Source organism: Buceros rhinoceros, unplaced genomic scaffold, assembly GCF_000710305.1.
Source record: "Buceros rhinoceros silvestris isolate BGI_N320 unplaced genomic scaffold, ASM71030v1 scaffold18936, whole genome shotgun sequence".
Taxonomy (NCBI): Eukaryota; Metazoa; Chordata; class Aves; order Bucerotiformes; family Bucerotidae; genus Buceros; species Buceros rhinoceros.
This window is the reverse complement of record NW_010417144.1, coordinates 5498-32072: the sequence shown is the minus strand read 5'-3', so window position 1 is coordinate 32072 and position 26575 is coordinate 5498. Positions and strand designations below refer to the sequence as shown.

Sequence of the window (26575 nt, the reverse complement as noted above, 5' to 3'; positions counted from 1 at the left end):
CACCAGCCACTCAGGCAGTAAAACAGTTCTGATAATCCGTAAATAATGGCAGAGTACTTTTCTTATTAATATAAATCTAAGGGATGCTAAATGGTCAAAGTAGCACATAGGTACCCACTCACATTCCTGCAGACAGTTACTGCAGCCCCTGTTGAGGTCTACTGCACACCTCAGGGTCTGCCACCTGTGGATAGGGTGGAATGAGCTGAAGAAACCACCCCCTAAACTGCCCAGCAGCTCTTCAGTTTTCTGCCCCAAGCTCTCAAGCAGCTGGTGAACCAGAGTTAGGCATCACCAGCTTCCAGACAACCACAACAACACCCGTTTAACTGGTAACAGCACTTTTTCTCAGAATACAGCTTTTTTGACCTGAACCTCTGACATTCACCATACAATACTCTACCAGTCAGCCGCTCACTTTTCATACAGAAATACAGACTGCTGTCAGTGAAAGCCCTGCCACTTGCACTTCTGTGCCTTTCTGGAAGGTCCCAACAGTGCTTACACCTGGCCACGTACATAGTACCTTCAGCAGCACACACAGTATACAGCTTGTGCAAAGCAGAACACAAATGCTCTCGAGTCAGGGACTCCACATTACAGCTGCACCCCCCCTACAAAAACTGCAGAGAGTGTTAGACAGGTTAATGCAGCTGTTGTAAAAGGCATTCAAGGACCAGGCTATAAAGTGCAGAGGCACTTCTTCCAGAGCATTCTAGGGCAATGACCGACCTGATGCAACTGCTCAAAAGCAGACCTGGGATACAAGAGGAACCACAGTCCACAGTGAAGAGGAGCAACCTGAGCACCAGAGGACAAACCCCCAGCACACATCAGCGTAAATGCTGTACCATACCCTCTGAATAAGAACACAAAGGCAATGTTTCTCCCCTCCTTCCCAAAGGAGCTAGAACCTGCGCTGCTGAGTCATGCACCAGCACAGAGATGAAATACTGATGTCTGGCCAAGAATTAGTTTGTAACTGCAGTTTCAAAAATCACAGCTTTGCTGATGGTAATAGAGGAAGCAATTAAAATTACAAGCCATCTCCTAAAGAAAGGGTAGGGTATTTAAGAAGAAAAGAACCCTTTAAATAAAAGTATCGTGATGGCAAAACTTTGGACCCTGATTTTTAAGCTTGGAATTAAATGCAGAACAACTGTTAACAACACTTACTTGAGAGCCTTCAATACAACTACAGTGCTTCAACACCACACTGTGTCAACATTAACACAGTTAACTTTAAGACCATCTTTCCTCCTCAGTCACTGCACGTATTATGATCACAATCTCACTGTTCAAAACCCAAAGCCTGTCAAAAGAATCATACACTTTTTCGGTATGTTTCATCACTAGGTACCTTCCCAGCATCACCATGCATCAACCTGAGTGCCTTCTCTCATTGAAAAGAACTAGTCCTGAAAATGAAAATATGCACCCTAATGCATCAGCTGATTGGACTGACTATACTCTCCATAGCCATTTGGGCGTATGTTCCATTTCCTTCCATATAAGTATTCCTGCTCAAACTGCCCTTCCATCTGCTTAGAGCCTACTGCTCTGTGCCCACCTAGGTCACTCTGCATTTCGATTCTGCACCTGCTGCAGCTCTAGCTATCCAGTCCATGTGCAACCTTCAGCACTGATACATTACTAAAAGAATAATAGCTTTTAAAAGACTCCGTCTGCATTTCTGGAAGGAAGCAGCCTAGGCAAATAGGAACAGAACAACGAGCATGTCTCTGAAACATGAAGAGCTCAAGTTAAAGACTTTGTGTGAATTGTGGATGAAAAAGATTGAATAATCACTTTTTTTTCAGTTGTATACTCCTCGAACCCCAGAGAACAACAGCTCTGCAAAATGCCTGGAAATGATTCATTACCCTACTTCACACTCATGGTAATTAAACCACTGACACCAAGTTTCATCCTACATAAGAGTTTCCTGAACACTTCTTTTCAGTACCATACCCTAACAAGTAAAGGTTTTATGCCTAAGCTCTGCTAATTAGTTTATGAAATTCTCTGCACAGTTCATATATAACAGTTCGGTAATAATCTTATAAGCAATTAACACTGAGTTCTTAAAGTTTCTCACAGTATTAATAAACAAAAATACAGCATGAATCTGTGTGTTTTCCAGCACTGAATGTACAGTACTGAAAGTTATCAAACTACTTGATCATACCAAGCTCGAAAATAGAGACAGACTACAATCTTCTTCCAGAATTGAATCTCTTGCACATTCTCTGCTAGGGAAAAAAGCAGAATCCTATAATCTTAAAAATGAATGCAATAAATAGAAGTCTAAGAAGGCAGTCAAGTTTCAGAAGTTCGGATTTCCTGCCACCCGTTCCCCTATTCTCCTTGTGTAAAGAGAAATCACACAATTATAGAGAAACTTTCTTAACAATGCATAGAGGAGAGGGAAAAAAAAAAAATATGGTCCAGAGTCACATCAAAATCAAAAACTTCATAGTCCTCTGTTGCCTCGGCTTAACACTTAATGACTGACTAGAAAGCTAGACATAATTCTGAAAAACTGCAGCTATGTTTGAAAATCCAACACCATTACAAGAATAATTCAAACATAAAATGATAACAGCAGGAAGTCAGCAGCCAGCTTTCCTGAACAAAACACTTCGATGTGGTAAACAAGATCCTTTTCACCAATACAGACTGAAATCACATGGCTATACAACCAGACTCTCCAATTGACACTAAAGAGGACTGAAAGGTTTTTGGGTTTTGGTAATAACAATTGGATTCTGGTGCACTGAAACTGTGACAACAAAAATAAAGCAGGCAAACAAGAACAACGGTCCTGGAACATTCCTTAAAGACCTAACACTTGGGGCAGCACAGATAAACTTTACTTTGCCATCTACACTGAGACGTGCACTCAATGGATGACCAAAATGTTAAATCTTCAAGATTATAATCCCAGTACTGTTTTACAGTCTGGAATTACTGAAAAAACAAGCCTGTGAAAAGAAGGATCTCAGGAAAATCAACCTAAAACACTGGGGTGAAAAAAACAAGGTACAGAGTCCAAAACATTTCAGCATCTGGAATGTCATATAGACCAAGCACAACAGTGTACCACTGGCTGAGCTGCAAACCATATATATCAGTAAACATGAACTTAAATATCGAACACTGAGACACAGCAGAGGACGTGAGATACCTTCCTAAGCACCAAATGACATTTGGGCAGAGAATTTTTACATCTGGAAAAGGATTTTAAAATTACATTGCTCAAGAAGACAGGACAGACTGTATGTCAAACGAGATGGTCTGTGGCATGAATAAAATCCCACCAGTAAAGATGCACATTAATAAATGACATTAATAAACTGAAAGAAAGCTAAAGGGAATAATATAAAGGAAAGGGCTAAAACTACAAAGGAAAAACTAGAGAAAATTTAGCACAGAACAGAGTTCTGTGCTGTTGAACACAGGATACCATCACTGACTGCCAGCATCAAAGAAGCAAAACCAACAGGAAGGGAACAGCAGTCAAGGCAAGTAATTGCAGGGAGTTCACCTCCTCACCTCAAAACCATTTGAACAGTTCAGCATGATGGGTGCACTGCCAAGCAGCGTGTTCTTCTGCTGTGGAAATATCTAGGGCATACGAGTCCCATTGCGAGAGACTTTCTGATACATTTCCTACGGCATATATATCACAGAACTTCAAGTTTAAGAATGCCAAAGGAAAGATTTCTCTCTCCTGCCAAACCAAAGCTGCAGTAACAAGACACCCATCAGAGAAAGTACCAACTACTGACTCAGGGCTGCATAAGCACTTCCACTGTCTGCAGGTGTAACAGATTATTTGCTCTTCAAGAACAGGCCTTCACAATTACCAACCCCCTCACGTTTACTGTTTGAGCAATCTAAACCATTCCAGTGGCAAAGCCTGTCCCATCTGGCATGAAAATTTTAAGCCAAGCGGAGAGGCATCCTGATACACCGCATCAGAAATAATGATCCATCACAGCAAGCAAGAGATATGTGGCTGCAACTCAGCCAAATTAATGCATCTCATGTTAAAATTCCTAAATTTACTATCTTAGCTCTATGAGCTTCAGATTGTTTATGCTAAGAACAGGGCTGTTAATGCCAAAATTCTCTATTAAACCACACAACTATTCAAAGAATAAAGTTCATCTCTTTGCTGCCTAAACTTTAAGTCTTCACGAACACCGTGGTATTTGGCTGCAACTCAGCCAAATTAATGCATCTCATGTTAAAATTCCTAAATTTACTATCTTAGCTCTATGAGCTTCAGATTGTTTATGCTAAGAACAGGGCTGTTAATGCCAAAATTCTCTATTAAACCACACAACTATTCAAAGAATAAAGTTCATCTCTTTGCTGCCTAAACTTTAAGTCTTCACGAACACCGTGGTATTCCATAGACAGACAACAAGCCACAATCACGATGCAACTAGGAGAGGACTACCATGAATCCTTCCTATAGTTTCAACAACTCTGAGACAAGAGCAAACAGATGAGACACAAAGACAAAAGCTTAGAGATGTTGCCTCTCTTGGCTTTGTTACAATCCTGAGTCAAAATCACTACCACACACACCTGTTACACGCATCATGTAGTCCTCTCCTCCACAACCTCTAGCCAAGAGTGACACAAAGCTATAGGGTTCAGCTATACCTCAGGTGTTACTAACAATTGTTCGATACAATGGCATAGGGACTGCAAGTTATTATACCTTGAACTTCAATAATTATCCTTCTTTTCCTTCCCAAAATCCCCAATACTGCAAGTTTTTCCATAAAAACATCGTAATTCTAAGTCCTCGCTAGATCAACTGTTAAAAAAAAAAAAAATCTCATTTCTGCTTGCAATCTCACTTCCGTGTGGAAAATATGGGGGCCACAAATTAATTCCGAGGGCAATTAAATCCGAAATCCTTTAAGGAATGAGTTCACTTGTGATACAGCTGCAAGCGATGTGTATAGTTCAGTTTTAAGCAAATCACGTTACCAGTGCCGAATAGCACAGGAAATTGTTCATGGCTAATTATAGCTTTGAGAACTACCTGCACTGCGAGTTTCAGTTAGACTAAAATTTGAAGGTTATAGTGTTATAATAGAATACCTCAGAAGTAAAGTTGACTTTTCTAAAGTTAATTTACAGCTGAGCAATATATCTCAAATATCTCTAGGTTGTCTCCTAAGAAATCCAGATGTTAACGACCTACTCTAACTAACTTCCGTAACTGATGTACCGATGCCTTCCGTTAAGTCAATCTTGTATTTGAAATACATTCTTCCAAACACCTAATCTGCATTTCCAATGCTAGCCTACGCTCACCTAACTTGGCATTACACCAGTGCTATTCTTAAACCACATATTTCTTTAAATACACCCAGAAAATGGAAATACAAAATTAACTCCATATGAGACTAAAACACATATGAGAAACTGGAAAGTCAAGTCCTGGAAAGTCATCTGAGAATTCACATACACAGCATACAAACATTCTTCAGCTTCCCTGCAGAAAAGCCAGTACTACCCTGGACAAAGCCAAAGGCTCCAAAAGATGCAAGCTGAATTGCCCATCCACAGTTTAAAGCAGCATTTAGCAGCATTTAAGTTCTTGCAGCCAGAAAAGAGAGCCTTTAGAAGCACGCACAGGAAGTCTCGTTACAGAAAAGAACAATTTTGCCTGAGCTAGAAGGATGAGGCAACTCAGAAGCGTAACAAAGCTTGCCATGTCCCCTGCAAGACACACAAAACCATCCAACCACAAACACACACGAGATTTGCTCAACTGAAACACATCACGACACAGACATGAAATAACTAGAACTGGTACTAAATCAGAATATAAAAAAAGCCAGGGAGGCAGAAGAAAAATTTTGAGTTAGAAAGACAAATGATGTTCATCCTTCCCGTTTTAAAATACGTGAGACTTCTTACATGGTGGAGGTTATTTCCACCTTGTCTCCAGAAGGGAGTTAATACTTTGCACTGCTGGTACTGGTTTGTTTTGTAACATAAAGAGACATTTCGAGCTAACAATATTTACTTGTAATCACTGGAAAAAACTTGTAAAGTATTTGTGATTGATTGAGGACAGTCGATCTACTACATTTTATGCACCTGACACTCATATTTGCAGTTGTGCTTTTTTAGGAGTTGTGTATGACCTTCCCCAAATAAATAATTCCTCCACTCCACACACACCCTCAAGTTCTGAATTTAAGCTTTCAGTTTGCTTAAGAGGCAGAAATGATTTCTAATAAATAACATTTTTAGACTTCATTACTTGGAAAAAGCTATTTTTAGGCATAGTTACAGCTTTTTTTTTTATCTTTCCTTAGGCTTGAAAAGCAATGGCACAGAAAAGCCCCTAGCCCAAAATAACTGTTTCATTTCCCAATATTTTTTTTTTATTTAGAAGAAGCATTACGACCAACTTACCCTCTTTGCCTTTGAATCTTTCCTGATCGTATCTGTTGTAGGCAGCTGGAATAGGTTGCTTATTTCGTAAAGCAGGATCCTAAAACAATTTAAATAACATTTGTAAAACAGACTAAAAGATATTCGTTGGGTTTTGAACTTCAAAAGTATTACATGGAACTGCTCAAGAGTATAAAATTACTTCACTTTTGCAGGAGTTTCATTGCACTTGAAAACTTCTGATATGTTTCCCTTTGACACCCACTTACAATCTTTCAGAAACGGAGTTTAGAAGTACAGACTGGAAGCAGTGACAACAACCTGAGGCTAAACTAAAGAAGCGGTAACAAGCTACATTATCCAAAAATCTGTAAGGTTGATGAAGTTACTGAATTTTTATAATATCACAAGAATTAGTGGGGGGAAAAAACCTGTCAACTGACAACTCATGGCTAAGCCTTCAGCCACACACATACAAAATGCTCCTTGTCATCCTGATTAAGCTAAAATTCTGCTAAACCTCCAGAATAAAAAACAAATTTGGAGAAAGAAAGCATTCTGGAAAAAAGGTTTTTAAAAGTGCCAATCCAGAGACACACTAGACACCAATTCAATCTTTTCTGTAGATGGCTGCGTTACGTATTCACAACTACTCCGAATGAGGCATGTGAATAGTCCCATGCACTATTTATGAAATTCGCCACAAAGCAAATACTTAAATGTTGGAATTCATCTTGCTGTTTAAATTTAGTTCTTTGTTAAATGCAGTAGCACTAAAAACAAATCCAAGTATGATTAAATAGCTTTTATAGCAGACTGCCACTGAGTTCAGGAATATATTAGGTTTAATAGAACCCAGTAGTAAACAGCACAATACAAAACAAATCCTGTCTAATACCTAGAAAGACTGGAACAATAAAGCTCTAAGTCTGTCCTTCTGATTTATTACAGACAAAAGAAAGCTGGTTCAAGCTGTTCCCACTCATGAGTCATGTTTCAGATTCTTAAACATTTGCTACCCTATCTGTCAGAAAAACAGAAAAACATTTTGTCTGAAACGGCAGCAGTCTCATCTAATGCATTTTTCACGAAGAGATGCAGGATGTCACTAGTGTTTGATAGATGCAGAAGCTGGCGCTAGCAGTTTAATCTCGAAGTAACAAGAACATATCAAACAAATTAAACCAATATATTCAACTCTTTAAATACCAGTAAATGTAAATTAAGTCAAAAAATCTGTGAAGTCATGCTTGAAAGCTGTGCATTCGTTGGAACAAAACCAAACGGATTTCATATTTAATAGTGACAAGACACTCTATCCTCACTGCTGGTGTCATGTATTCACGTTCAAAGTGCTGCTCTTACCGTCGGTGCTGTGTTTGGTGCGGGTCTTTGCTCAGGTGCTCGGCCTTCTTCTCTGGCTTTCACTGACTGGAGAATGGCAAAAATGTTCTTGGCAAAGTTCTGAAAAACATACCAGATACTCGTGAACCTTGCTGACTATCTGTGCTTCATGTAACCACACAAGTAGCAGATACCATTTGGTTAACGTCTGCTTCACAGAAGCAGAAAAATTATTGCACCAATTTTCTCAACAGGTATTTCCCAATTACGTTTCTGTGATGGGATCCAAACAGAAACAGTTTTAATGCTTCATGGCTACCCACTATTCTTTAAGGCTCAAACTTGCCAACTCCAACAGGCCAGACCACAAGGTAAACAAAACTCCTCACAGAGCACCTGTAGTCGCCTTCCTTGCCTACCACGCTCGCACAGCCCCTTTGGGGATGTTCATGCTGTAGCAAGAAGGGAAAACTTTAACTCAAGATTTCCAGGACAATTCTCATCTCTGAGGCCCAGGTATGTACCTCCTGCTCATTTTTGGCTTCCTGGCCAGGAGGCCTAGAGTACAGTCCCTCTGTCTGCTTATTCCTGTGCTACAGGGAGCTGTCCTCCACCCAGGCTCAGCTACTCTTAGGGCAGAGTTCTCATGAACCCGCGGGAGGTTTTTCCTGACGCTGCATGGAGCAGCTGAGGCCAGGCAGCCACGTCCTGTACTTTCCAGCAAGGTTCCCGAGCGGAGCAGAACATGCTTCAGCCAGATGTTAACGGTTCACAGGCACAACCCTCTCACATTGCGGTGCAGTTCTTTTAATATTTACCTTGAATTACAACTTCACTCCATTAGGCACCAAGTAATTTAAGCAGCAGAGCCTTTCATTTGAAACTGGAAGCAGCAAGTACAGAAATCACATTTCCAAACCCTTGATTCAAGAGTGAACCAGGATCATTCCAGTAACTTCATGTGGTGTTTTGTCAAATAACCAAGTCATTGAGCCACAACCGAACAGATTTTTTAAAAACATTCCTCCTGGTACTAATAGTAGGACTGCTTTATTCTAAACAGAAATGTAAACGCTAATTAGACTTTTGAAAGGCATACACTTACTACATTACCACTCAATAGGCGTTTTAAGCTACAGACGTGTACAGACGTCTGTCATTACTGTCAATTTTCAGTAATGGTTCCTCAGTAAAAGAAACCTTTCATCAGTTAAGGAACAGGGCTTTTGTACTGGTTCAGAATAGTATGAAGCATTCACAAGATGCTTAGATTCTTCCAGAGTATTGTATACTAACATCGGGGTGGTGTTAATTAACACCACTGGCATTACAAAACAAATGCATGAATTACAAAACAAAGACTCCTGGGGTGAATTTTGAAGAAATCATTCAGAGAGAGCTGTAATGCAAAGCTTCTCCAGGCTTGTTCACTTGACCTCAGTCAGCGTGTTGTCAATTTGCAGCAAGCCAGAGGGGAGGGAACTGGAAGACCACCAGAAACCACTTATAAAGGCAAAGCCATTCCTTAAGCAAACCTAGTTCTTTTCAAAAAGACTGAAAGAACTCACACAAAACTGTATTTGAAGTTCTTTCCAGTCGGCCAAATCCCAGGATAAAAAAAAACCTTTAAAGAGCTGTGAGCAATGCACAAATCAATTACGCAAGGATACTCAAAACCAGCTCTGTTCTTCAGAAAGTGCGTCCTAACTGCATGCTTTTACTGGGAATTCAGAGATTTCTCTCAAACTCTGGACTGGGCAGCATATCAATCACAGTTCTCATCACTGCTGCGCTTTATCACATACTGTCTCTTGGAAACGACAAGCTACTCAGTCTTCTGAAATTCAGGAGGAGCAACCGATTAAAAAACAAGGGGAGAAATTTGGTAGGAGTGACTGTCACGTAGAAACCAAGTCTTTCAGTCACAAGGAAGCCACAACCAGCTTTCACACCCATTTCTAAAACCTACAGTCAACATACTCTTAAACTGAGCTTAAATTTCAAACTACAAATTTATCAAAAGGTACTGCAGCATCTCAGATTTTAGCAACTTGAAATTGCATGTCCTGGACCAAAGTTTACATTCTCGCAGGTAATAAAAAAAGACCCCACCACCAAAATCTACACAGAATTTTCTCCCATCTGCTGAAAATAAGTCACTAATAAGCACTGTGTTACACAGTGTTCTTGTTGATGTCTTTTTTCCACAGCATGAAAATGCAGGTCCCCCAAGTCCACAGCTAATAACTGTTTGGAAGGGGAAAACCAGCAGTGTTTTAACAAGCACTTGAACTCATACCATCATCGTGCTGTTCACCGGCTTGGTCAGGGATGTGCGACCACATTACTGCGACAGAAAAACTAAGCAGGAAGTCAAGTCCAGGTACCAACCAACTTACAAAGCCCTGCAGAGTTGCAAGATTGCTACGTTTTCATTGTTCATCCCTTCAGAGATCAGAATATGAACATCGACCAGCATCTGGCCGAGATTTAGTTAAACTTAATATCAAGTGGAACATTTTTATTTACCAAAAACTTCTGATCAGGGGGAAGGAGCAGAAAGAAAAAAAAAAAAGATACCTGTTTCTTTGCACTACGTATTAAAAAAAAAATTAGAACATGCCTTGAAAACAATGCTTAAGAAAATCCTTAATACATAAAAGGATAATTCATCATTTCTCATTGTTAGCTGCCTAGAGCACTGCTACTCCCATGAAAGCTCTCTTTGTGGATTCCAACCATGTCTACATCTAATAATAATCCAACGCATTGTGGAGGGAGAGGCAAAACGTTCCAGAAACTATCAGCTCTGGCTTTTGATACTGTTTTAAAAGCCCTGTTGTACTAGATTGTTCCACCCATCCTCACTCAAGCCTCTAAAAAGAAGTCTCATGCACTAGATGTAAAGTGGAAGAGACAACGGGGTAGCCAGAAGACTATCAGTAGCAGCAGCTATGGTCAGGTAACAGTAAATCCATCGTCTTACAGAAGAAGAGTCACACAGGTTCTTTAGGAAAGCCTGCAGTAGTATGCTAAAAATTTACCGGCACAGATGCTCTGTGCCTTGCCAACATAGTGACTAACAGACACGGTGACTACATATACCAATTACTATCACTGGTGTTAATTAAACAGTGGGCTGAGGAGAAATACCAGAGCAGGTAAGATCAGCCTCCTCTGCTGGGGAAGCCTTAATGAAGTTACTTCACTAACAAGACTCCTTTTGTGATAAAAATACTTTCATTTAAACATACGACTATTTATTCTAAAAAATTGTAATCTTCATTCTGCAACCTCTCTTTAATTTCTGTAACCAGCCATAATGCTCATTCACAAAGACTTCAAGTCACAATAGCAGCTTTATCATGCTAGGAAAAAAAAAAAAATCCTTTTTTCTAATAACGATCAAGGAGAAATATTGATTTCAGCTTCATAGAAAATAATTCTTGAGGCAGAAAAACAACAGAAAAGTATACTTCATCTCAATCATCTCAACAAAAAACCCCTGATTAAATCTAAGAAATAAATCTCGAAGCATATACACTGTTACACAGCATGGCTTATAGGGCTTCAAAACTTCCCTGTAACTAAGCTGTAACCAATTTTTAATCAGATTTTACATTCTGGTATTTTACTGCAGAGAAAGAAGAGCCAAGAAACAACCATACAAATTCAAATAAACTCTTATTTGAGCTGACAATAAGGACTGCTTGTTGGACATACATCCCAGGATGATCCAGAGCTGCAGAATGCTATAAACGTTGCCCAAATTTCTATCAGGGCTGGAAAAGAATCAAGCCCCTAAGAGGCTGCTTTACGCATTTGCTTGATATGCTCAGACTTACTGCAGAGTCCTCTGCAGCCACAGACAGGCTGAAAGGCATGATGCAGACCACAAATGCAATACTCCCATCACAAATATTCAGCAATTCCTATGCACTGCGTGACATGAAAAATGTAAACAGTATTGGGGTGGACTCGTAAAAGTACAGCAGCAATCAAAAATGGCTCATCATGTGGAACATCAACTGATGAACTGCAGATTTAAAGGAAAATACTTTGCACATTTAAAGCACATTTTTAAATCTGAAGTTATTCATTTAAGGCATCACTTTCCTACGTGTGTTTGCCAACACTGAAGTCGATCACCTCCCCTCCTTGTTCTTCTAATTCAAAGAGAGTCCTACAGCATTCTGCATTGTGTGCTACACTGCCCTCAGAATCAAATGCTGGACATATGCAAGACTGACATTCAGGAACAGTCACAGGCAACTGCAAGCGTGCAAATATACTGGTAGAGCGGCTGTGTGAATTATTGCTATACGCTGCTTATTCAGATCGTAAAAACTTCCCGTCACTTCTGACCCAGCATCTTTCCTCTCCCTACACAAGAACCCTTCAGTTAGAAGCATCAGCTAGAAATATGATCTTGAATTACATAGTTGTGATGAAGTCAATCCACCTTTTTAAATTACATACACATGCACCTCTCCCACTTTCCTTATCTGCTTTCATTCGAAGAACACGTGAAAGGCACCAGATGCTCAGCTGCACTGACGGGCATGTTCGCAGAGAGCTCAGGGCACCTCTCACACCATTCTCCACACTTTTGACCCGCACGTGCTATACTACAGTAAGGCGTGTAAGCAGTGTTCTACTGCAGACATAGTTTTAAAGATAACCACCTAAATAAATAGGTCTTAGCTGTGCTTTCAGGACAAGAGTCATTTAAGAACTTTGCAATAATGTACTGGAGTTTATACAGCCAACCAACTGAAGCAGAAAACATAATACTTCTGAAAAATTCGAGGTACCTAATTACAAAACAAGATTCACTCTTGCTCAATATAAATGTAATTTTTATAATCTGGCCCACCTTTCCTTTAAGTGCTGTATTCAAAAAAATCTGTGTCACTGCCTAACAGCAATACAACAGTCTTCCCAGTTGTCCTAAATAAGCTAATGTAAGATCAAGTGGAGTTTGAGAGCTTAAGCTGTGCCACTCCATTACACTTGTGCACAGCCATTCTAAAACCACACGCGTGTTCCATTTGAAAGCACTAATGAGGAGACTAGTTGCTATTAACCTGGCACACCTTTGCCTTTTCCATTTTGCTAGGAAATGCACCACCACAGTGAACTTCAGGAACATGGAACAATTCTGCCACCTACAGCCCACACATAAAGTTGCTTTTACAATCAAATAATTCCTTTCAAAAATTTTACTCTCAGATCTTTTAGTTCTTAAAAGGGTCTAAAATATTAGTCCTGATTTAAAATAGTTTTAATTTAAATATTTTCCAGTTACAAGATCATATAAAAGAAGTTACTGGAATGGTGACTGTAACTGTAGTAGTCCCCTCACACATGACTTCTCTAGTAAGAACTCTCAAAAGATACCAGAATCAAAATACAAGAACTGAAAGTAACTGCAAAAGTGATTTCTCACACCATTTAATTCAAATATGTTAGTTACTGTCAAAAGGACCCCCTATGAATAAGACATTCATTTAAGCACACAAATACTAACTGTAGTGGTAATATTTTCCAGGCAATGGTAACAAAACCCTAATATTGACCACCATAAAAATGAAATCAACATGGGGAAAATTAAAAGTCCTGCTATTTCACACTTACACACACGAATACAAGAAAGCCACAAAGGAACAAGGTTCTGAAATAGTTCAGAGCAAGACACTGTATTAGACAAATCTGTAATTGTGCATGACATCCAAGGTGAACACCACATACCAGGAAAGTGTTAATACCTCCAGCTAGGGCAGCTATAAACTCCAGTTATCTTACTCATCTCTGGACTTCTCACCACCATGCACACAAACATCCCCAGAGCTGGTGCTGGGGTGATGGGGACATAAAATCATTATGGAATTTAATACATCCAACTCACAGTCATGCTCTATAAAACAGAAGTTAGAGCCAAGTCCATTCCCTTCTGTATTAATGTCCCCTTTTTATGGATACACAATACACTGGGCATCATCAACCTTTTTTTCCGAAGAAATATATAGGTAAGTAGTACACTACAACAGGACTGCAATAACTATCAAGTCTAAAAAATTATGAAGGTTTAATTAACAACTAAATTGCTTGTTATGCAAAATAAGATTTCTCTGTTTTCAAAGCAAAGCTTAAGAAATATATGTGCTGGATATAGCCTGGTCGAAGTCTTTCATTTATGAACAGAGAATATTGAAAATGCCAGGATTAAGGAAGGAAACCATTTTATTTGCTTCAGGCTTACTTCCTACTTCTTTCAAAAGGAAAGAGTACAATTTTTTTATACAAAAAAAGATGCATTTCAAAAATTTCTCTGTATTTTTTCGGTAAACATTAAGCAGTGAAAAAAAATAGTTACCCAGATAGTGAGAGAATCAAACTGGTCTGCAGAAGTGAATCAATAGCAAGTAAAAAATGAGACTACTTCTTCAACATTTCAACATAGACCTAGCAAGTAATATGCTCGTAGAGAGACACTCCTAAGATGACGAAAAGATTTAATTTCACGAATCGAACGTTACTAAAGGGACTGAGTTTCACATAACTCTGATCCCATACCAAGTTTTAACACTCTAAATAGTTTTTCCATTATTAACAGATACCTGCATAAGGAGCCCACATCCAATCATTCTTTGATTTTACACACAGCTAATTCCGTTAAAAAACCATCTACTTCAGATTCAGATTTCTTATGTCCCACTCACATTGTTCTACTTCAGTGCTTTTTCCTGGGTCATATCCAGGCACACAATAATGCTGAGACACTGTACAGGACACTCTGGACTCCCACTATTAGGTTTCATTAGATTAGAACTCCCTTTTCTCAAGTGAACTCTAATATACTCACAGCTGTAAGAAAACACAACTGAAGAGTGCTACCCAAAATTGCAAGTTTTACCAATAACCTCCCTCATATCCCTTTGATGCAGCCTGGCTGAGACTGGAGATCATCTTCTCCACAGCAGCCCTCGCAGTGCTGGGTGCTGGTAGCTGAAAGGTGGTGGTAATAAACCAGGGTCCTGGCTGCTGCTGAGCAGTGCTGGTGCAGCACCAAGCCTGCCTCTCTAATATCCCCCCTCACCAGCAGGCTGGGGGTGAGCAAGATCTTGGGAGGGGACATAACCAGGAAAGCCGACCCAAACTGGCCGAAGGGACATGACATCTGCTCAACAATAAAGTGAAGAGAACGGACAAGAGGGGGCATTCATTATCTAGGACATTTCTCTTCTGGAACAATCACGACATGTACTGAGGCCCTCCTTTCTCGGATGTGGCTGGACATCACCTGCTGATGGGAAGTAGAAGATAAATCTTTTGCTTTCCTTTGCTTCTGTGCATGGCCTTTGCTTTTGCTTCAATTAAACTGCCTTTATCTTGATCCACAAGATTTTTTGCATCTTATTTTCTCCCCACCCTGTCTTGCTGAAGACAGGAGTGACTGAGTAGCTTGGTGGGTACCTGGTATCCAGCCAAGGTCAAGCCACCACACCCTACAAAGCAAAGGATGAAAGCTCAGAGCTCACTATTGCTGTAAGAACTGTTTCAATTCAGAAAGTTATAATCTCAAAGGCCAGTATCAGTGCATTTCCAAGACCTCACTTTTAAGATTTTCTCTTCACACAAGTAGAGCATGTTCAACCTAGCCCACCCAGTTACCATGTTACTTATCTAAGAAATATTTCTGTAAGAACTGTTTCAATTCAGAAAGTTATAATCTCAAAGGCCAGTATCAGTGCATTTCCAAGACCTCACTTTTAAGATTTTCTCTTCACACAAGTAGAGCATGTTCAACCTAGCCCACCCAGTTACCATGCTACTTATCTAAGAAATATTTCTGTGCAATCTAGGAGATTAAAATAAAAAAAAAATCAAGTATGTCATTGGTCATTGGCAAAAACACGCCCTCCAAATACACCTGTGAACACTGGAATTCTGTGCAATCTAGGAGATTAAAATAAAAAAATCAAGTATGTCATCGGTCATTGGCAAAAACACGCCCTCCAAACACACCTGTGAACACTGGAACTGCTTAGGCTACTTTAATTTGTTCCTATAGGAAGAATTCAAGTGCCACAAAACACACAATAGAGGGGGAATGAGGAGGTTTTTCCTTTAGAAAAGACTGCTGAAGCCTGCTACAGAAGTTAGAAAAATCAAGGAATTATTCAGGAAGCACAGAGGAAGGACATGAAAGGAAGGAAACAATTTCAGTTTAAACACAGTTTTTTCTAGGTGTTCAATGGTTTGTTTTGCAAAAGAGCCAAACGTTTCTCTAAAACCAGGTACGCAACAGAACTGAAACCTCTGTAAAGCAGGAACTCGAAACTTAACACTCCAAACACTCCTGATGGTAAATATTTTACATATGGGTTCAAAACTGTAGCTACTGGAGAAGACACCCAGTTCTATAAACAAAGGTTGTCTCAATAAAGAAGTCAGAAAAGTAATATTTGTCAGTATTTTTCCCTAAGATCTGCTGTTTCGAAAGTGGCAATATTAACTCAGATGTATCTTCACCAGACAATATTTCAGTTCACATTGATTTAACATATATTACAAAAATTTACAAACTTAAACCTCTTCTCCAGAGACAGGTTCCATAGTCAATGGCATGACTACGTCATCAACAACTCGTTCATACTCTTCTAACATGATGTAAGCAAGCATCTGAAATTATTATGTCTGCTTTATACAAAGCAGACTTTACACAAAAAAAGACTTTAGAGCAACAATACATCTTTTTCAAATATCTATCTACAGATCAAAAAATTTTCACTTTGCCTTCTTTAAACTTCTCTCCCTACAACTGTTCTCTTCCCCAGCACGTCCAGCTGTACTGGGTCTGAAGATACCAATTTCCTTACCCTGATCTCCGTGTGCGATTGTGAAGATTAGGAAGGAAAAATCAGACTGCATGAAGAGTGAGGACAAACAGAAGAGATTTATTTCTCAAAGGCCCAACAACTCCTGCTGTTGGAAGAATGGTGAAGAAATTCAGAAGCCGCTCTAGCATCAAGTACTTTTATCGCTTTTGAAATCTGACTAAATTTTCAGTTGGTTAGTCTGTCAGTTGACTCACCACAACAGCAGTGAAGCTGCATGCCTTTAGCCAAACGTGAAATTAAATTGCTTTAAACAATATATTCTCTCAAACAGTTCTAAAATTAAGCTACTATGAGAGAAAAAAGTATCTTAAACAGACGCAATTTGGCTCTGAAAAGTGATTACATAAAAATGTCACATTATTCATGAAATCTAGAAGACTTGCGGAAGGCCAACAGATGTTTAAAACAGACAGTGCAGGATGACTCACCCGCTAGCGATTAAACCAAACACTGCATTTCCACAAGAAGGTAGAACTGCATAATAATCAGGCAGAAAATGATGGGAAAAAAAATAACTCCACAAAAAGTTCTAAACAAAACATAAAAATAAGCAAGCAGACAAATACAAATTCTAGAAATCTTAAAACCAAAAGAGGACAGGTGAACTAATTTTACAACCGCCAGGAACCTCACAAAACTCAGTAAAAAGACTGACAGGGATCACTGCAACAGCTGATCAAAAGAGGGTGACAGAGGGGGTCGTACAGACACAGACCCGTGTGACGCATCACAGAAAGTTTAGAGTCAAAAAACCTATGAATGAGCACCAATGAAGGATAGCAAACAAATGACAGCCTGTCCCAAATCATGAGAGGATGATCAGGGCTACACTGCCAGTATGAACGCACAGCACAGGAGCTTCCAGAGAAGAAAATGGTTATTACGAGAGACTGTTGTTTCCTCATAGGTTGGTGTCACTAAGGGAAGCGATACAGCAGTTAGCTCTTTAGCTACCATTAAGTAATCACTTCTTGGAGCGACTGGCCAAAGCAGTCGCAAAAGGAAAAACAGCTCTTCGTTAGTCCACAGTACCCACTTCAGAGAGGTAGCTCTGAAGAACGCTCTACAACAGCAGTATCGATGAACTCAAATTCAACATTCTTATAAACAAAAAAACCCTACGGCCAAGACAAAATCCACCACTGTAATTTCAGCAAAGGTTGCTACGTAAGAACGAAGGTGGTAGAAAAAGATACTTAAAACCAGCATCTAAAAGGGCAGAATGCCAAGTATCATGAAAATATTTTCAAAAACCCAAACACTACATCACTGGAGACTTAAAAAAAAAAAAAAATCCTGCAGCAGTTCTATAAAGCAAAAAAGGCTATTTGAAGAAAGAAGAAAACTTCAGAATCAGAAAATGTGTCCAAAAGAAGAAACAGTAAATTCTCCATAAACACAGTTAAGATTATTGCCATCTACATAGAATTTAGAATCTTGCTGGAGGAATCGACTTTTTTCAAGCACATCGAAACCAGAGGAAACCAGCCAGAAAGTTGATAAGGACAACAGACTTTTTTTTTTTTGCTGTGGCCTTATCTTCCCAGTGTTTTCCTTTTGCACCTTAAGCTATCTCTGCTGCTTTGTTTACTACAGAGAACACTGGGAAAGTTCTCACACAGGAGGTTTTCTCTGTGAACAGCTTGGGGAGCTGCCTCACGCTGAAGCAGTTTTGGAAAGAAACAACAAAATTGACATTTTGGGTGCTCACTCTGTTACCATTTACCCAGACGTTCTAAAGGAATTCAGATATTAAAGCCAGACACTATACAGTACGTAACTACTGTTGAAGTCAATTTTGTTAATAAACATTCTAGAAGGATTCAAGAGAGTGCAGATAATTCTTTTTATTGTAAATTTTCACTATTTTCTTGGTATAGATTTATCAGGCACATTAGCAAGTCTAGTATCAGGTGGAAAAGTCAAAATGGCATTTGCAGGGAGGCATCATGCTTCCCTGATCAAAATTCTTTAAATGAACAGGCAAGTAGATATGAAAAGACCTGCCCAAGAGAACATATCTCCGTTTCCTAAAAAAATTTCAGAAAGTCTTCACAGGGAAAACACAAACAAATAAACATCAAACAAACCAACAAAAACCCCAGCCATATCAACCAAAACCCCTCCCAGCCAACCTACAAACAAACAAAAACCCTGAGCTGCCCTGGGGCAGATCACAGCCCCGGGTAACAAGTGATGTTTCCCCATCTACTTACTCTTACTGGCACTTGTACATAACTACAAACATTAACATTCGGCGATTCCTGTCCATGCTATCAAGAATGCTCCTGCAACCCTGCACAAACGGAAGTAAAGATTTGGTATTACACCTGTTATCATCAGGCCAGTCAAAGCAACTGCAGTCCATGAACAAACTAGAGCTCTTGCTCCTCAATTTCTCCTGGCGTTAGGTTTTGCTTAAAATTCCTACCTCATCTATTATTACAATAAAACATTCAGCTCTCTCCTTAGCATCTCTGCAAGTTTCCATGTAAAGATATGAATGCCATGAATGATTCGCTCAAAGAGGAAAAGCTACACAGATTCCTTCAGTACAAACATTTCTGATGACTAAATCGTTAGAGGCTTTTTCCAATTTATCAACTGTTCATCAGTGGAATTACTATAAATCTCACAGATTCAAAGAAGCAACACGCACTCTGCGTGGAGCACATAGGTACATGCCACATACCTAGTAACCACCCCATAATTCACGAATGAAGTTATTCTATCACTAACGCCACGTGACCAAGTTATGAAAATGAGCACCGTGTAAAATGCTGTTAAAAATAAGAGAAATGAAAACTGGGACCTCATTTACTTCTAAACATTATTTTCCTGTGACAGTACTCAAAGTAGTGAAGGCCAAGGATGCGATTTGACAACAACCTCAGGAAAACAGGTTTGCAACCTTTTAGCAACCAGCTTACATCAGAGATGTAGTGCAAGTCTGACTGCAGTAACACAGCCTGACTGTCCAAAGAGAGCAAGCTGTCAGCTGCGCTGACAGAACTCTGTTCTGGATGGATGGCACATAACCAAGTGCAGCTAAAAACGTGGATTAAAGGAGGACAAAGGGACGAAAATGTACCAAAAGCCTCCTCGTGGTTACACTTTCTGGTTTTGTTCTTTGTAGCGTTTTCTCTCCTCACTACTTCGGCGTTTGCCACAGCTTGGCAGCCTTTGGACTTTCGATGTGCGTATGTTGCTACTTCTATCAGTTCCTCCCCACTTCTGTCCATTTCCAACACGCAGGGGCTTTCAAACAGTTCTCACAATTGTAGGGCTCAAGCCAGCTTTGTTTAAGAGGAATTAAGCGATTAGTTGGTATCTTTTAAATGGCTGAAGCAAGTATTTTGACATACGTTTTCGGCTTACTGTAACGAGGTAAGAACAAACTCTCCTGTCACTTTGCCAACAGCCCTCCAAGCCTACTTTCACCCAGAAAACTAAGCATAATCCACTCAAGTCATCTCGAGTTTACAGGCTAGACATACAGAAAAGAGAAAATGCAGTTTGTCATCATAAAAACAGCTTGGAGTCCAGAGCATTACCTTGCCTGTGCTTTGTAAGATTGTAGTTCTTGTCCTCCAGACTCTCTCCCTGCTGACAATATCTCTGGTTACATCCACTTCAGCATCCACAAAACTCCTTTGTTTAAGAGCAGTTATGTCATCGTCCAGATCAGTTTTGATAGTGGATCTTTTCTTTGCCATGATTTTTGCTTTGATAGCAGCAATTTTTTCCACTGACATGGCTTCAGACAAGGATCTAAATGAGCAAAAATAACAGAAGAGACTGAATAATTGCACAAACAATTAGTCTGAAAGAATTTGTGAATGAGTAACTTCATCCTGCTTATGATATAGGCCATATATCATAAACTGGTCAACTTACATATACTTGAACGTTACATGAGCTTGGCATCGCTGTTCTGGGCATGAGAATCAAACTACAGACAAAAGACATCCTACTGGTATTAGCACAAAAGCCATCAAAGAATCCCAACTATAACAAGCTTTGTTATAGTAAGATGGTAAATGGAAAACCCAAGGACTAACACTTCCATTTATAACACAACTTGAATTTCAGTTCCCCGTTATTTTTAGTGGATTTAGTTGATTGTGTCTAGTCAAATCAACCCCTGGGGGCTCTGAGGCTTTCAAAGCATTCATCTAAATTTTGGCTGAGGTGCTGCTGCATGGACTTGGCCACTTGGAAGATGCGTTACCTTTTAAGAGTACGTAGCCCAAACAAACAGCAGATGGTAGTAACTTTGCCCACATTAATCTGTGTTTGAGGCAGCTCAGTTCAGTCCAAGAATGCAACATCTTTATCTGTTTGCTTTTAATTGTAAACACAGAACTGGCTGCCAAACTGTGAACCCTATTGTTCTGCAGGCAAACTCAAGAAAAAAAAAAAAGGACCAAATCGCACACGCCTAACGGCACAAACCCAACAGAATTTTATGTGATTTTTGAGATTACATTGAAAAATGAATACAAAAAGTACTGGTTGTGAAGTATTCTCCTTTTACAGCTAAGCTAGTGAAAAGGGAACTCTATGTTGCTGTGAAAGTAACAACAGTGACAGGCACAGAGATCAAACTCACTGCCTGTAAATGTTATCTGCACTTTTTTTAAAGGGCAATCTTCTACATTCAGCATTAAAAAAATCTGTAAAGACAGAATACAAAGTAGTTACAAATAACACTCAGTAATCCTCACTGTAGCATTGTCTCACAACTTCAAAATAAACTTGTGATACACTCGAGCTAGGATCCAAATGATTAGTTAATACAAAACAACATGTGTAGGTTTTGATCGTTAAGAGACTTTCCGAATTTAAGTCAGGTATGACAATCAGGTTTTCTTTTTTTCCCTGCAGTTTCATTTTAAGAACGCCTATAGAAGAGACAGAGGAAGAAGACAAACAAAACACATTTTTCACGTGGTTAGATGTAATTACAGATTCTACAAACGCCTCAACTCTGCTATATTAATTGTTGCAAGGCTAACTGCTAAATTTAATCCCATGAAAGGACAGACAGGCATTCACAGTATTGTTTATGCTCAAGAGAAATTTCTCAAGGAAGCAATTGGTCTATCAAGTGAAACTACTCATCTGCAAAATCCAGTGCAGACAAAGCAGTGCATGGGTTCATACTTGTACACCTCAACTGCAGGAAGCATGGTTCCCATTCTACATTACGGGAACCAGCACGCTAAAGAAATTAAGTGGCCCCCTTTACTTTAAGACTTCTGAAGGCAGGTATCTGAAAGTGAACGACTAGAGACTGGTGTCCAGCTAAGCCCGAGATCCTTAGCATCAACCAGACCTTGCAAGACCTTTATTTCCTCTCTGCTTGGCTTTGGGAAGATAAGGTGCAACACTCAAAACCAGCTGTCATTCCTTACAAAATGCTGGATGGACACAACGGAAGAAAAAAGGTGATGGGCAAGCCTTTCAGCACCTTAACACTACTACTACTGGCAATAACAGTGCAGCATCCTCTGGTAGCCTAATGCCTCTTCGGAGGCAAGAAGCTCACCTCTGTAGGAAGTTAAACAGACGTGTTACTCTGTGGTCTGTTTTTGCAACATTTTCCTCTTTTGCACGCGAGACATTCCTCAATACAGGGTATTTTTCTTTGAAATAGATAATCAGCTTCCCCTTGCAGTTCTGTTCATTGTATCTGAGTGCTTAGATAAACAGCAGGGCAGAAGAAAGCAGAAACAGCAGGCTTGGTGAAAGGAAAAGAAACTCTCTGCTCTCTTCCAAAGACAAACTAAACCTCATGCTATGACATCTGAACGTCCACTCAAGAACGGGAGTCTGAACAGGCATGAAGTTCTGCCTCCTCAGACATTAGTAATGATAGCACCTAGAGGAGGAAGACTTCCACTGAGAGTTCTTGGACAGAAGTAAAACTGGCTGCCTCGAACAGCACAAGAATTGTTATCAGTCCTTTAGTTGAGCAATATGCATAAGAAAAAGTATTCCTACCTGATCTGCTCCGTTTGCACGATACCTTCCTTATGCCCTTCCAACCGAGCTGCCAACCGCTCCTTGTCAAGGCGCACACACTCTTCATCCTAGCAGGAAGTTCAATTGTAATGTTTAATTTTTTGTCATTCTCTTTAAAAAAATAAATACAACTAGAATGAAAGATATTCAGAATTATTTTTTAATATATATTTGCATGGCAATCTATATTTCCAATTATTTTTGATCTGTGCACTATCAGAAATCTGCGCAGCCATCAAAAAATCTCCTCAAGAACCACAAAGTATAATTAGAATAATGAAAAGGAAACTACCATTCCCTTGTGGAGATCCCTGCTCAAACAACAATTGATCACAACAGAAAAACCAGACTGCTGAAAGCTGGCAAACAATGCACGTGTTGTAGGACAATACATACACACACATACGTATTTAAGGTAAATTTACTGGACGCTCAAATTTGCACAGATATGTAATCAGGGGAATTTTTGAAGAAAAGAACTGATCAGAACTGTTTTATCTTCATGCAGAACTTTTCTAAATGGCATTCCCAGTAAGTATAAAAAACAAGTCAAGAGTAAGGAAGCCTCTAGTGACTCAAGCCAGATTCGAGACAGACATGTAATTGGAGAAAGCAGAAGAGCGCTGTAATTTGATGCTGTTTTACCAGCTAACACTGGTACCACTTGTGTTCAATCTGTCTTATTTCCCACACAACTTAAATCAGCATTAAGCCGTCCTGTGGCTGAAAGGCTGTTTGGAAAGGCTGAAGCAAAGCAAAAGCAGTCGTGCCCAAACATCAGGAAAGACCTGGAATCTCTACGCCGAGGTGACCTCCAAACAACTTAAAACAGACTTTACAGGCTCTGAGTTGCCAGAGCAGCAAGGAAACCAGCAAAGAGAAGATGGCCATAAGGTCATCAGGCACCTATGGGAGGGGTTCTTGATTCTCCAAGTTATGATGGTGTATTCCACAGTTTCAAAACATACTGGCATCACAGCCACATAGGGCAACGTATAACAAAAATCTATAGACCACCAACAGGTCATCTCACAGCAATCCTCTGCACGAAGTTTTTATGATTCTTACGCGGTTATAGCTAAGCACAAACAATTTCAAATTCAATTTTGAATAAGGGAATTTTTGAATTTTGGTAATTATTCTTCTAAGAAATCTAAAGCTTCAGTACTCTGAAATACAGCCAGACTTACAGTAACTCACAGAGGAGACAACTAGAAGAACATAGTTTTTTAAAAAAGAAATATCAAGAAAACAGAAGGTCGGTTCTTAAAACCGGGCAGACTTAAGTAACGCAATGTGCAGAATAACCAGACACATTACGCCCATTGAAGAGGCACTTGTGAAAATATAGCTAAATTAGTTACCTAAACAACTAGCAACTAAAACTCCAAGTTTAAATCGGAGGCTGAAATTCTAACCCATTCCAGCTCACATGCACACCAATGAGGATAGGTAGCCCAACTAAACTGCTATAAAAATAGATTAATACTTGATGTAGTCTACCACCACCCCCAATTTGTACAGATAACACTGTTCTTACCTCTATTCTTGGTTTCTTTGCTTCTGCTAATATTTCATCTGCTGCTCTTTTAACTACAAGAAAAAGAGGACATAAAAATACAAGACTGTAGTAAACTTTCATAAAATAAGCCTCAAAGTTATTTTTTAGTTAAAGCGTACCTTGAGTGGACCGTTGAAGACCAATTTCAAGTGGAGCACTTCTGTCTATGCTTGATGAAGTTGCTGTGATGAAATACAACATTGTTTAAGTACAAAAGATTTGCAAAAGTATTTAACTATAAAAGGAAGAAGGGCAACAGATAATTGCAACAGCAGAAATTCTAACTAGATATTAGGTAGCAAAGGTAGTCCAACACTGCAACTGGAGATGTTCAGAACCCGACTGAATATGAAGTGACACCAGGTCGCTCATGGTCATTTGGCCCTTCTTTGAAAAGGAGATTGAACCAGATGACCTCCTGTGGTCCCTTTCAGCATAAATTAGTCAGTGATTCTATGATCTGTTTATGCCACATAAAAGAAAACAGAGTCACAAAGATAATTACTTTATAACCTAGAATCAAGTTCTACTAGTTTCTCTAGTTTTTGGAACAAAGACAACCTGCTGGTCCCTTTAAAATATATATAAAAAATGGTTTACTGCACATATTACAGAAATAATCTCATATTCCGGTATACTTAAAATTCTAAGACCATCTACAAAACAGAGCAACTTACAAGGGTAAGCAAAATTTATCTTTCTCTCAGAGTAACTTTTTTCTCCGACTATCATTAAAAATTTGAGATGATGGAATACTAGGCAAATCTGCTAGACTGACAAAGCAGTGACTTGATATGTTTCACTGTACTCAAGATTTTATCGCACACACTACATTAAGATCAATGCATCATCAAAAGTTTTCCACAGCCTAGAGAAGGAAAAAATACAAACGCTAAGCATTCTAACCAAAGGCTGTAAAAAAATCAGGAAGTAGCTCACTTCTGAACACATGTGCAGGAACGCAACTCCTATCTAAGGACCACAAAAACAGTTAAGTTCAGAACAAAATTAAAAAAATAAAAGAAATCTTAACTTTGAGGAGTTCAAATGTATTCATCAGTAAGGGTGCAAACTGGCCATCATTAACCATTCTTCCCCTCCTACTCCTCGCTTGTGCCACAAATAAGCAGCAGTAAAGCACACTGTGTAGCTATGGTAAGAAAGTATCACTCACATGTTTCCCCATTTAGGTATGCGAGCAAGTCTTTCCTATCAGGTCTTCTTACCACAGGAATGTTTTCAGTCTGAAAAGAGAGCAGACTTGACATTAAATGGTTATTCCCTCAGAAAGTCTCCTGCTGAGGATTTTTCACTTTTATTGAAAACTAGTCCTTCACAGAGACAGGAAGATGTGTCCTGCCTCCCAAGAAAACATAACTATCAAGCTTAAAAAAAATAAAATTACTTCCCAGGCAATGTTCAAGGACAAAATAATGCGTGTTGTCTGCTATAAAACTGAAAGCCTTTTTCCTCCTCCACTTCAAACAGAAGTGGAGAACTCGCTTTTAAACACCCACATTTCTCTGCCAGGAGTCCATGTTGGTATGCAGAAATCAAGTATTTCAATTTTGTTGTTTCAAGTACGCACAACATGTAGCATCATTGTATCAGGTAACCTTGTGGCCCAGGGGAAGACCAAGCATGGGCTCATAGAAGGCAGACAAATGGAAATCAAAAGGACTTCCTCTTTCACGGTTCCCCCTATCTTTATTTGTAGAGTTTATCCGGTAATTTTTTAATTAGATTGCATACTTCTGAGACCATTCCAAAACTATTCTGCTGTACATTCCTCTGTTTTGTAGAGCCTTGTGAGCTCAGGCACTAAATGATCATCTAGACTGGGATCGCACGACAGAGAACAGATGGACAAGCGCATTTTTGAAATAGTGCTGAAGACAACCGTGACCACAGAATATGAAGAGAAATGCTGACAATATTTGGGTGACCAACTGTTTTTATAAATGCAACCTGGTGGTCAGTGGGGATGATCTGTTAGTAAATGAACCGTCAAGAAAAATATTCCACCTTGACAGGGACTGTCATTTGATCCCTGTGTGGAAGTGTTCTTCGTTAAACCACACACCCATGTACTTTGTCACGTATCTTTTTCCCCTTCCCCAGTCAAATTCATACACTTAAATGCTGCTATTATTGCCTGAAAATAACTATGCACATGCTATGTATCACAAACAAGTCAAAGTAAAATCTACTTACTGCAGCACGACGGACATAAACAGGATGTGAAAGGTGCACATTATTGAGCAGGAACAAGATAGAATCCAAAGTGTAGTATTCCCTTGGTTGGCCC

The 26575-nt window shown here is 39.4% G+C and overlaps 1 protein-coding gene and 1 pseudogene across 1 annotated transcript in view; both read right to left on the bottom strand.

The window, feature by feature from the left end:
• Positions 1-26568, bottom strand: part of LOC104495169 (parafibromin) — a gene marked incomplete at both ends in the record, with an annotated part of 29372 nt that extends 2804 nt beyond the window's left edge. The window contains 8 exons of the mRNA XM_010138103.1: positions 6454-6532; positions 7798-7896; positions 20234-20450; positions 22686-22774; positions 24247-24299; positions 24387-24449; positions 25442-25511; positions 26482-26568. Of these exons, the coding sequence (XP_010136405.1) occupies positions 6454-6532; positions 7798-7896; positions 20234-20450; positions 22686-22774; positions 24247-24299; positions 24387-24449; positions 25442-25511; positions 26482-26568 (757 nt within the window). The remainder of the gene's footprint in view (positions 1-6453; positions 6533-7797; positions 7897-20233; positions 20451-22685; positions 22775-24246; positions 24300-24386; positions 24450-25441; positions 25512-26481) is intronic.
• LOC104495167 lies at positions 26007-26354 on the bottom strand (annotated as a pseudogene).
• Positions 26569-26575: the final 7 nt, after the last annotated feature.